Raw genomic sequence first — 13,786 nt, 5'->3', positions numbered from 1 at the left:
CTGATCGATCGTGGATTGCAGCGTTTGCTTCAAGCACCTTGGTGAATCCTTGAATTGGCCCATGATTCAAACATGAGATTTCCTCCGTATTCTCTTGATCATAATCAAATAATTTATCAAAGTCCATATCCTCATAGACGCTATATGTATACCTCTCATCTTCAACTATCATATTATGTAATATGATGCAAGCATATATGATACCTGATAGACATGTTGTGTACCAAAAACGAGCCGGGCATTGCAAAATAGCAAAACGAGATTGTAGTACTCCAAATGTCCGCTTGACATCTTTTCTTGCTCCTTCTTGCTTCTTCGCAAACAACCTGTGCTTATCAATGTGAGGTAGGGAGACGGTTTTGACGAAAGTAGCCCCGGGATATATTCCATCAGCTAGATAGTATCCATATCATATTTCGTCCCATTGACAGTAAAGTTAACAGGAGGAGCTATTCTTTGCAACACCTCAGTGAATAGCGGTGATTGGTTTAACACATTTATATCATCGTTAGAACCAGCAACACCAAAATAAGCATGCCATATCCAAAGGTCCCATGAGGCAACTGCTTCAAGCATGACAATGGGGCAAGCTATGTCACCACGAGTGTATTGGCCTTGCCATGCAACCAGACAATTTTTTCACTCCTAGTGCATACAATCAATACTTCCCAACATACCTGGAAATCCACGTGTCTCATTTATTTGCAGTAGTCTTTGAATATCTTTAGGAGTTGGCTTTCTAGGATATCATGCACCGAAGTTTTCCTTCACACCCCGAACAAATAGGACCAAGCACTTTATTGCAGTGCTACAACCAACCCACAAGCTCTCATCAATATAATCTGCTAAAGCTGCATATGCCAACATTCGTATTGCCACTATACACTTATGCCAAGGTGACAGGCTTTGCCTATTTGTTTCATCTCTTGATTGGCGAAAATATGGGCTCCAACTACTGAGTGTGTGCACAATACGCTCAAATGCAGGCCTCCTCATACGGAAACCTTCGACGGAACTGCTCATGGATTGTCATAGAAGTAATCAGACATGAGACGCTCATGGGCTTGTTCCCTACTTCTCTCGATATACCTTCGACGTCTACAATTTTGATGATGCGTGGATCCTCTGGCCAGTTGATGAAGAATTTCAGCCTCGACTTCATCTGAAATCTTCTCTTCAATTGGATCAACTATTTCTTCCAGGATGAGATCGTGAAGGTTGATGCTAGACAATGGGTTGATTTTAGGAGTTGTACCTTCTGAATCATCTGAACGGGCTTGCGAATCTCGGGACATCGAGAACGCACTTCACTTGGACACTAGATTATCAAAATAGAAAATTAGCTAGAGCTAGGAGAAGAGTTTGGCAGGTGTGTTTGCAAAAAATATTTGTGCCGACGCCTCTGTTTGGCAGAGATATTTACGGGGAGATATGTGAATTGTTACAACAACTATAGCAGAGATATTTACGGGGGAGAGATGTGAGTTGTTACAACAACTAGATAAGCTGAACTCTTATTTCTATCGACTACGGCATTGTTTTTATCATTGAGATGGGACTTTGCAAGAAAATCGCAGATATACATATCCATGTCCATGCTGCACATGGAAACCAGCCGAGCTGGATAGCACCACACCGCTAGTTCCAACATCCCAAGTCCCAACATCAGCACACCCGTGACCCCACCCTCCCTCCCTCCCTCCCTCTCTCTCTCTCTCTCTCTCTCTCTCTCTCTCTCTCTCTCTCTCTCTCTCTCTCTCTCTCTCTCTGCTTCCAAAGAAATCCTTGTTCCAACACATGTAGGCTTGCAACATGGGGGAGGCGCGATCTCGATGCGGGGAGATCGATGCTGCTCCTGAGGTGAGGGGAGCTCGATGCTGCTCGTGAGAGGAGCCATCTTGCTCTGCAATGTCTCCCAATTTTTTTATTTGTTGCAACTAGGTTGTAATTGTGGGTAATATTTTGTTTATTTGTTCATTTTTTTTCATCTCTTGGTTTAAATTGTTTTCCTGTTGAATCTTAAGACTCATCCAAAGAAGAGTCATCTTGCTTTGCAATGTCTCTCGATTTTTTTGATTTGTTGCAACTCGGATGTGATTGTGGGTACTAATTTGTTTATTTGTTCATTAATTTTTTTCATCTCTTGGTTTAAATTGATTTCATCCAAAGAAATTTCAGAACTCCCACAATAAATAACCAAAAATAAATACATGTAGTCTGAAGAAAAGGGATTACAACTTAGTTTATTGAAAAATAATAAAGCTAAATAAGAAGCAAAAGTAGTAGTAGGAGAGTGAATGCTAATGGAGAAATTTATTTAATCTAAAAACTAATTAAAACGTATGGCCTAAGATACTCGTCTTAGGAAAATAGTTTCTTATCCAAATGAGCAACAAGCTTATGGTGTTGGTCCATTTGTTTTTCATTGAAATCCGAAGTATTTTGAACCATCAACTTCATATACTTGTCCATTAAATCTGCTTCGACCTTCTCTTGAGACGCGTCTGCAATTTTCTCCAGTGCAGCTGATTTACGTGATTGAGCTTCACAGTATTGTTGCATCATGTCACCGGGAATGTTCTCAAAAGAACTCTGCTGTTTGGCTTTCTTCTTCCGTTTCGTTATCTTGTTTCCTTCAGGCCTAGTGTCTCCACTTGCATCCTGTTGAACCGTGTCTTGCATGGAAGGAGAGCTTTCAGGCCCCTTTGATCCAGATGCATTAGGTTTGTCCACTAGATAGGTTCTTCTTCATTTGGGTTTGTCACAAACTACCTTCTAGACATAGTCTAGTGTGAAGTAGTGGCCAGCTTCTTGTTTGTATTGCTTTCGGGCTTTGTCCATCAACATATTGTCTGACTGACCACTTGTGTACACAAGGTTCAGTCGAGACCACACTCCATTGAAGTGCACAACTTTCTTGTTCATCTTGCTCCAATGATCCTTCTAACTCGAAGCTGATCTTCTCTGTATGGGGTTTCTATCATTGTAATCCTCTACAACTTTCTTCCAATAAAAATCCCCTTTCTTTCCTGCACCACTAATCGGATCTATAGAATTATTCAACCAAGCACTCACAAGTCTTATGTTGTCTTGCTCGGGCAAATTCTTGCGTGTGCTCCTCCTTTCTTCATCTTCATTGTTCTCGCCACTTTCGATGTTTTCTGGAACCTTCGGACCATGTGATGGTGGAGCTTGTATGCCTATCACACCGGTGGGTGGAACTGGATATGAGGAATGGCCTCCAGTAGCTCCAAACATCTCATGTGCAAACTAGCTGGAACTTCCTTAGTGTGGAAAACCTTAGAAATTACTTTGGATTGCTTGATGATAGCCCTCTGGAGCACTAAATCCATTAAAGTTTTGTGGGAATTGAGAGGGGGGGGGGGGGAATTGTGATTGTGTTGTGGAGGTGGATAATTCATGGAGAATTGGGATGATGGGAAGTTGTGGTCCATAGAGCTTGAAGAATTGAGCATGTTCATGAAACTACGTTGCTGGGAAGGATCCATTTGAGGAATGTGTTACATAATTGATTGTGATGCCTATATATATGTAATGCTCATGGCAACAACCTACCAGTTGAAAATGTCCAGCCTGAGATTCAGTAGACAGGGTCCAGCCTGAGATCCAGTAGAAAGTGTCCAGCTAAAAGAAATATGTTGCAAAGTAATTGATGGTTGAATGTTCAGTTTTTTTCTATTTCTAGTAGAGTCATCAAAACCACTGTTGATTGGCACCGAGGTTAACTTTTGCGTCGCTGCTACTATTTATGACGCTAGCTTTGGATGCTGTATCGGTTGGCATCGAATCCAACGAGTTTCTCTCTCATGTGGCTACCTCTTAGCAGTGACCGATGTACGTGCTCTAACCCACTGCGCATGAGGTCACACGATTAGAGCATCTTCCACCTATTCCTTATCCTACTTGATATCCTATTTTTTTGGCAAATAAACTATCGAGTTCGTTAATTTTAGCGGCTCGTTATTCTCTGCACCTCGTTCATCACATCCAATAAGTGGAGAGGCTCGCTATCTGCCGTTCGCTACGAAGAAAGTACATGATGAAAGATGGACCCACTATGACCAGTACTTATCATCTCCAATTTTCCTTTACTTCTTATTTGTTTAAAATAGTGATCTTCTGTTGCTTAAAAAATTCTAGAACTTTATATATGTGTTACATAATCTATATACAACATATTTTAATTAGATTCATCTAAAAAAACCTATGCATAATTTAAACTAAAATTCTTGAAAAAAGACTACTTTTATAACTTCTAACAATTGTTAGGGCCTTAAATAAATTCTCAAAAATCTGAAAATTTTTATTAATATTCTTCTTATTGATGACTAATTTTTAAAATTATTTTTAGTCTTAGTTATATGGTGAAAGAGTGTGTTTCTTTGTAATACTCTATTTATATGTGAGAGCAGTTACCACAGAAGCACAAGTATTATAATAATTTGTAAGAGTAGTTACCACATAAGCATATATGTTGTAAGATCAGTTACCACATAAGCACATAGTTGTGAAAATTTCTAAGAGCAGTTACCACACAACTACATGCGTTGTAAGATTAGTAACCATATAAGCACATGTGTTGTGAGAATTTATAAGAGCAATTATTACACAAACACACGCGTTGTGAATAGGTATGTATATATAGAGGTGAAAAATGTAGCCGTTGGAAATATAGTTGTTAAAAATATAGCCGTTAAAAATAACATCGTTTAAATATAAAATAATTATTTATTAGTTACAAGATATTGATAAAATAGAGGTGAGTGGATTATAGAGAAATAAATTTAGAGAATTGATTGAAGCACACTAGAAAGTAGGGAAGAAAATTTGGAGAGAGTTTTCTGAGAGCTGGGGGCTCAAAGCCTCTATCCGGTCACACTTGAGAGTCCTCAATTTCTCTTTAATTTTTTATATGGAAGAAGAATAAGAAAAGGAGAGTGAGCGAGAAAGAAGATGATAAAAAGTGTCACCCTAGTTTCTTAGACCTACATAGATCTGGTCCAGCCCCGAAAAAGGCTCAAGCTCAGATCGAATTCGACCGACCAGTAGGCTAGGTAGCTATTTTGGTCTAGGCCTGAGTAGAACAGCAGCAAGCCTGTAAGTCAACCAAGACTTGCCCAACAGTTAGGAGTGTGTTTAGTTTATTGTATATCTCCTATCTAATTTTTTAGGTATTTAATTGGAGAGCAACTTAGAAGGGATGGTCAGTTTGAGAGAATATATTTATATATATTGAATGAGTTTATCCGCCAAAAAATATTGGATAGAAATATGCATGTTTTAGATGAGCTTTATCCCTGTTGATACGGTATATTCTGGTTAATTAGAGTAAATTATTTTTTTAGCACGTTTTAAATGACATTATCTCATAAATTATTTATCTGATTTACGATCCGTGTACGATTATATTTATTGTAATTAAATCAACAAAATAAGATATCGCATGATTATATTTTGATGAAGTGTAGCTTGGGATCATATGATTCGGAAGAAGTGTTGTGGTGGCATGGGTTTCAAAGACCTAAGAGCATCTTCAGCAGCTATGTCACCCTACTTGTCATATGTTCCTCAAGTCAAAATACCAAAAAATACATCTCCAACAGCCCCTGCATCAGTCCCGCCATTTTAACACGCGCTCCATCCTCGGCCTCCTACACGCCAAATGTGAGTGCCTCTCTCCTCACGCCATTTTCCAACTGTCTTCTCCCCTGTGCGCTCGCGCCATCATCCGGAGCAATGGCGATGACGGACCACCAGCACAGATGAGCAGCGATGAAACTCATCAATGTCCCTCCTCATGCTCCCTGTCCTTGCCCTCTCTGACCCTGCCTCCGGCTCCGCCTAGGCCGCACTTCCCCATGCCGCTGTCTTCCACTGTTGGGCACTTTAGTGGCACGGGTGGGTGGTGGCGTCGGTCGTGGACGCACCCAACTTCGTGCTTAGCGAGCACGCCTTCAAGCTGCTTCAGCTCAGGAGCGACAACGAGGATGAGGAGGGAGCATACGGGAGCGATGGCGATGAGGGAGTTGAGGCGATAGCGGGGGAGGGGTTCCAGGGGGACGAGGATGAGCTCACCATGTCTAGGCTCGGTCTGCCCGACGAGCCTATCGCCATGCTCGAGAAGCACGGAATTTGGCTCTCGAACGTTGATTTCCAGCATGATTTGTGTGGCATTGATTTGTTTGGATCTAAATGGGATCGGGACGATTTGGCTTGATTTTGGTGGAATCAGACATGGGGAGTGGCAGATGTACTAGAGCAGCGAGAGGGAGATAGTCTAAGGAGAGGGAGATAAGTGGTGGGAACGGGTTATAGAATACTATTAAAAATAAGAGAGAATATAGAGTGTGAAATATGGATACGTTGTTAGACTGGTGAAGTAATATGTAGAGAGAATTTTTATAGATGGTAATTCATATGTAGATATAAGGATGAAGTATAGATGGGTTATTGGAGTTACTCTAAGCTTGTTTAATCAAGTTTTGCTTGCACGACAGGTCCGGCATCTTATTCAGTTTCCGGACAGCTTATGTGTAACACTTCTTAAGGCCAAATATTATCCTCGAGGCTCCTTAATCAGCACTGCCTTTCTCTCAAATGCGTCAAGCACATAGCAGACTGTTATACATGGACTCGACTTGCTGAAAAAAGGAGTTATATGGCGCGTTGTCTATGGATCTCACAAGTTCGAATATGGCGTGATCCATGTATCTCAAGTTCGACTATTGAGGACTTGTCTAGGAATACATGGATACCCCCGAAAGATGGATGGGTAAAAGTAAATGTTGGTGCGTTTATTGAGCAAACTGGGGAGGCTGGGATTGGTATGCTAGCTAGAGATCATACGGGTGGAGTATGTTTTTCTGCATGACGTGTCCTGTTTCATTGTTCTAGTCCAGTTGAAGCTGAAGTTCGAGCATGTGTTGAAGTATTGCGTCTTGCATCTCATTGGGTTCATATGCCAGTACTTCTAGGGTCCGATTGTTCTCGTGTGGTGAATGCCTTAAAAAGCACTAAGGAGGACAGGTCTGAAATTGCATTTCGTATCATAGAAGCAAGGATCCGATACAAATGCTTCAAGAGGTGAAGATTGTTCAGTAAAGTGTGAGCGAAATTAAGTGGCGCATTTGTTAGCGCATTTAGCTAGGATAAATATTCATTCTTCTGTCTGGCTGAGGTAAGTACCCACTTGTATTGCCGAACTAGCGATCTTGATTGTAATCCATCTCCTTAATCAATACAACTCACGTTTACCCTAAAAAAAGTTACATCTAACTATATCCAACCAAACGCACCCTAGATTTACCGGAACAGTACCCAGCGGCCCATCTGACAAAAACCCGTTTCCTTTCATTGTTACGCGACGTCGGCCAATGCACCTTGTTGCGTCATTGCTTACACACGCAACAGTGACGCATGAGGTGGGCCGGCAAACCGAGCCAAATCCACCAACCCCTTAAACAATTTTCCAGGCGTCCAATTCCAATCACTCGCCCTGCTCCCACCAAAAAATAAATCGAACGCGACCCACGCGGAAGGATCGACGGCCCAGCCACGCCCGCGGGTCAGGCAAGAGGCAAGGCACAAATTGACCGGCGAGGCGAGACGATGGGGCAGAGCCAAGCCAAACACAGACCCAAACCAAACGCGCGACACGCGACGCAGGAGCGGCGCGGCAACATCGCGGAGCCAGACGCGGCCACCGAGGGCCAGAGGCGCGCGCCGGCAGCACCGGTTCAGGCCGCGGCCATGGACACCTTCTTCCTGTCGCACGGCTCGCCCACGCTCCCCATCGACGACAAGATCCCGGCGCGGCACTTCTTCAAGTCGTGGCTGCCCGAGCGGGTCGCGGGCGACCAGCCGCCGCGCGCCATCCTTGTCGTCTCGGGCCACTGGGAGACGGCCACGCCGGCGGTCAACGTCATCCGCGGCAGCAACGACACCATCCATGATTTCTACGGCTTCCCCAAACCTATGTACCAGGTCCGCCTCCCTCCCACCCTGCTCTCTCTTCTTCGCGATCCCCTTGGGAATCCTCTCGTTTTGACACCATGACGGGGCGCGAAATTGGGCATTTTGTTCGGTTCGCGTAGGCAAGATTGCTCTGTGTTTTGGATTTGTCGACGAGTTCTTGTCTTTCTCTGGAAATTGGAATGCAATGTGTCCAGGGGAGAAAACGTCAGAATGGGAAGCTTCCCCATTTTGCTTCCCAGTTGTTGCAGAACGGCTTATTGCAGTATTATGTGGTTTTAGCAGTTGATTGTTTGTTTACTTGGTGGATTTGTCCCAATGTTGTAGTTAAAATGGTTCTGCTAGAAAAAGATGGCCTATGCTTTTAGTTACCTTTACCTATCAGATCATTTGGTCGGCAGGCGCAGAAATGGAGACTATTCGCATTTCTCCAGGGATCATTATATATAATGGATGGTTAGATCATGTGTGTATTTTTATCTGAAACTGCATTTCAAGTACCAATTACCAATGGTTTCGTTAACTGAACATGTGGAGTACCAAACTGCGATGAGAAAAATGTGCTACGTATGCCGTGTGCAATATCATGGGTCAATGGGGATAGTTGCCGGCATGTTCTCAGCCCCTTGAGCTTAAGCTTGTGATGGTTGGTTGGTTACAGCAAACTAAAATATGCAGACATGTAGCTGGCCTGAATTTCACCAACCCCCAGTGTCCCATCTCGAAATAAAGCTTCATTTATCTAAAAAAAATGTCCCATCTCCTGATACATTGGCTACTTCAAATATACATGCTTGATGGGGTTATATGCGCATCAATCAAAGTAGGTAAGGTGCGCTTGTCACTAGCATTTGCCGGGTCGATTAGTCAGCCAGCCACGATTCTATATTTCTGTGTTAATAATGTAAGATCTCAAAATCAAAAGCAAGAAAATGATCTTTACTCAACTAAGGTGCGCTTTGCTGTGACGCACGTCTACTGAACTCTCTCAGTACTGTTACTACTGTAGTTTAGCATCTATGCTGTACCATATTCTCATTATGTAGATAGCGGTTGAGATATCAACTGTGCAGCAAAGATTGGTAATTTAGTGCCCCCCAGGCTCCTAAATTGTTAGGTTTGAGGTCAATTGAGATTTGGGGCTTTGATACTCTTGTAATGTAAGCTTAGTTGAGTACAATTCATTTTTAAAGTGATTTTAGGTGCTTGTTTAGCTTTCAAGTTTCAACTCCACAGGAAGGAAGTCTATGTATCTAGAGAACGTGTGTGGTACGTCTGCTCCACACGAGTAGGTAGGCAAAGAGAAGCTTTTTCTGTAGCATTGATAGCTGGATAGAACAATGCACTGGTACCCGCCCAACTAGAGCAACTTTGCCGTGTGCATCAGAAAGATTCGCATACTCATGCTGATCAGCGTGGTTTGCTATCAAATTGCAGTTTTGAGTCTCACTGAATGAAACCGCTATATTTTTGGTTTGATCTAACGTTGAGTAGATTTTACCAAAAGAAAATCCAATTGGTTACTGATGCTGCATTGAACTTCTTTTTGGCATTACACATCAAAGTACATGTTTGATGTTTCTAGTTCAGACCAGGTAGCATGCATGAGCTGCTCTGAACTTTAATTTTTGATACTAAATTAACTCTTCCCACTGTGTCCATTGATTCAGCTCAAGTACCCTGCGCCAGGGGCACCGAACTTAGCCATACGGACCAAAGAGCTCCTGGAGCAAGCCGGGTTCGGCCCCGTGAAGGAGGATCACAGCCGCGGGCTCGACCACGGCGCGTGGGTGCCGCTGATGCTCATGTACCCGGACGCCAACATCCCGGTGTGCCAGCTCTCGGTGCAGACCGACCGCGACGGCACGTACCACTACAACCTCGGCAGGGCGCTGGCGCCCCTGCGGGAGGATGGTGTCCTCATCCTCGGGTCCGGGAGCGCCACGCACAACCTGCGCAAGATGGGCCCGTTCGACTCGCCGGTGCCCCAGTGGGCAGCGGAGTTCGACACTTGGCTCAAGGATTCGCTCCTGAACGGAAGGTAACATGATGGCAGCCACACGACCACAAGGGCCAACCATCTCGTCTCGTCTCGTGCTCCAACCCGTACCAATTGATTGTGTTCCTGTGATGGTCAGGCACGAGGACGTGAAGCTGTACGAGGAGAAGGCGCCGTACGGGAAGGTGGCGCACCCGTGGCCGGACCATTTCTACCCGCTGCACGTTGCGCTCGGCGCCGCCGGGGACAGCGCGAGGGCGGAGCTGATCCATCACAGCTGGACCAACGCCACCATCTCCTACGCTTCTTACAGGTTCACCACGAAGGATTGACGACCGGCTCGGGTTGCCGGTAGTAGAACACCGGCCAGTTGCTGAATGCATGGGAAGCATCCACCCCCTAAGGTCTTGCATACGCTTGTAGCATTGTACTTCCAATAAGCAGCCCGTCCCCCGTACGTAGTAGACATGCATCACTTCATGTTTGTATTGTTCAGTGCTGTGGCTTATCTGTAGAGAAGCTTTCGGTGCTCCCAGTGGTGAATCCAAGGCGAGTTCAAGGGTAAAATGATGTAATAAGTCTGAAAAATGCACCTGTTGTGTAGGTGAGGTCATGATGACAATCAAATGTAAATGTATTTAGCATATCTTGATGTTATATTTGTAAGGTATTCATCTTAGTTATCTACGATGTATTTAGACTCTACATTTGTATTTGATTATGTACCTACATGTTGTAATATATTCATGTAATTTTGTGTACGTGTATGTTATATGTTGTTCACGTAACTGTATATATATTTTCATGTAACAGATTTTTTATATTATTTATGTATATTTGGTTTCAATATATATTTGGTTTCAATGTATATTATTCTTGTATACATGTTGTAATATATTCATATATATTTGGTTTCAATGTGGATATGGCGCACCCACCAACCCTTGAACTTCTTGACCCTGCAGTGGATAAGAAGCACCGTAGCTTCTTGTCTGTCGTTCACCAGACGAAATTAGGAGTTTTCCGACCACGTGACCCTGGGGAGCTACTTACGGTCGACGGTCGTTGGAAGCATTAGTATGTCGCTAATTAGCTATGTATGGGTCAGTTTATTTATTTATTGCATGCCCTACGTTCACTTTATATTCTAAATTATGTAAGTTGGCAGCATCTGGACTACTACTGCTGTGTCATTTGGTTGAGGCCTGAGTGACAGAGAACCCTGAGGCAGCGGTGAGGCAATTCTATTTCGACCACTCGCTGATCGTTGCACTGGTTGACCTATGGAGGTCTAAGACCCACACTTTCCACCTCCCCTGCAGCGAGATGGCTCCAACGTTGCAGGACGTAGCCTACCTATTAGGCTTACCTTGCGCCGGAGCTGCCGTTGGAGTCGTCGACGTGGATGCAGACTGGATGAATGTCATGCATCAGCGGTTCGTGCCTCTGCAGCGGACGGACGACGCACCCGCCTACGTGCCCGAGTTCCTATCGGATCCACGAGGGCCCACGAAGAAGTGGATCATCCAGTTCTAGGTACCTTGCAATAGTAAATACAAATCGACATCAAATTGATAGATACCTTATGGATATTTAGTATCCAAACACCTATGGATATTACGCGTCCAAATGCTTAGCACAAATATATACACAAATTCAGACGAGAGGTCATGGGAACACCCTAACTCCATGTTTTGAGAAATACAAGGAGTTAAACAGGATAATATTTCCACAAACTATATTGATTCTATAGAATCAATCAATACTAAAGACTACAGATTGTCGATATATATTTCTCGTCAAAATGACCATACACCTTCAATTGGAATCAGAACAAAAGTCCTATCCAGAGTGCTTCAGCACTCAACTTGTTCAAACAAAATATGGTAATTAAGAAGAATTATTTTCGTTCAACAACACATATCTTCCGTACAGAAGGAAAATAGATTTTTATTTCATAAGGTGGTGATATAGCGAGGCATGTAGCACAAGGGTTCGCGCAGAGACCCAACATCAATTACGATGCTACATACCCTATGATATGTGTGAAAATTATTTTCCTATATTCAATATCATTATCAGATCAAATGAATTGGATAGATTTGAACATATAAGTCCCTAATGGACTTCACATTCTAAATCTAAATACAAATCGTAATATATATTATATTGTGTACAACTTAAGTCATTCTATAACTTTAAGTAGTTAAGTTGATTGTAGTACAACTGACTAAATGAGTTCATTCGATAGAAGGGTTACTCTAATTACAACGATTATATATATGTGTGTTCATAATGAAATTTCAATTGAATTTTGTATCATATTCAAATAACACACGACAAAGTATATAATCATCTTATGACGGAATTTGAGACGAATGATTTGGTTAAAACCAAATTTCGCTTAAGTCTACAACTTGAGCATATTCCTTCAGGAATATTTATCAATTAGTCCACCAATATCCAAATAATATTGGACAATCATATCCATTAAAACACTTATAGTCACTCAATCTCTAAATATGAATCAAGATCAATTCATACTTTGGGTTGACGGTGAAAAGATATTAAACCTAAAATTTTATATCTTAATGCCATCAAAGCGCTTATGTATTTTGCAAATCGCAACAAGTTTGATATTACATTTGCAGATAACTTGCTAGCTTAAATAGTAAAAGTCCAACAACACTATTAGGTGTGAGTCAAAAAGGATATCCACATATATCTTTATGACACTAAAGATCTTGGTGTTCTATCTGAAAAATCAAGATACGATTATAGTGGGATATCCAGATTCTGGCTATATAATCGATCCCTATGACGCCGTATCACAGACTAGTTTTATGGTGATATAGTCTTATCATAGGAGTCATCAAAACATATTATAGTGACTACTTCTATCTAATATTTTGAAACATCACATACATGTGTATGGTTGCGTAGAATGATCAACCACATACAACAGTTATATGGTATTAGTTTCATCGAATCATCAACTATTATCTACAAAGATAATACTATTTGTGTTGCTCAGATACAAACAAGTTACATAAAGAGCAATATAACTAAACATATTGTCTCTAAATTGTTCTATCCTCATTAATTGCAAAATAACGGAGACATAGAAATCTTGTAAACTAAATCTTGTGATAACCTTACAAATTTATTCTCAAAGTCGTTACCAACTTTAACATTCCAATATGTCCATAGTATTGATATGCGATGACTTTGAGATTTGCAAGGATCAAAACAGTCTTCTCTTGAATTTTAACCGATTCATACATCATATTATACTCCTTTTCCTATATAATTTTTACTCATAAGATTTCTCATAAAAGGTTTAATGAGGCAATATCTACACAAGAATATATGTCATATTTCCTATTTTCACTACCAGGGTTTTTAAAGAAGATATCAAAGACATATTTGAACCACATATCACACATATTACTCTCTAAACTCACTTATGAGGTTTCCCTTTCAAGATATTCTCATATGAGTTTTTAATAAGGCAATATCTACCTTATTACTCTTATTTTTTAAGAGATTTTCGAAGATTTTAATATGATTCATAGATCATAATTATTGTTCTCTAATGTCACTAATGAGTTTTTCCTATCTAGATTTCTCATATCAGCTTAACGAAGCAATAACTAATATATGACATATCATTTTGTTCTTATATTTTTTCATTGAATTTTAAAATAGTTTTAATGACATATCACTATATTATTTTCTTCTCATATTTTCCTATAGGGCTTTAGAGGTGTTTTCAACAAAAAGTTTACAACTAGA

At 41.6% G+C, this 13,786-nt stretch overlaps 1 protein-coding gene across 1 annotated transcript; it reads left to right on the top strand.

Moving 5' to 3' along the window:
• The first annotated feature begins 7,502 nt into the window (after positions 1 to 7,502).
• LOC133909299 (extradiol ring-cleavage dioxygenase-like) lies at positions 7,503 to 10,859 on the top strand. Its single transcript, XM_062351667.1, has 3 exons — positions 7,503 to 8,004; positions 9,663 to 10,033; positions 10,131 to 10,859. The coding sequence occupies exons 1-3, from the start codon at positions 7,630 to 7,632 to the stop codon at positions 10,321 to 10,323; spliced, it is 939 nt and encodes a 312-aa protein (XP_062207651.1). The 5' UTR covers positions 7,503 to 7,629; the 3' UTR covers positions 10,324 to 10,859.
• The last annotated feature ends 2,927 nt before the right edge of the window (positions 10,860 to 13,786 follow it).

This window comes from Phragmites australis, chromosome 2 (genome assembly GCF_958298935.1).
Source record: "Phragmites australis chromosome 2, lpPhrAust1.1, whole genome shotgun sequence".
Classification (NCBI taxonomy): Eukaryota; Viridiplantae; Streptophyta; class Magnoliopsida; order Poales; family Poaceae; genus Phragmites; species Phragmites australis.
This window is presented reverse-complemented; position numbering and strand designations above follow the sequence as displayed.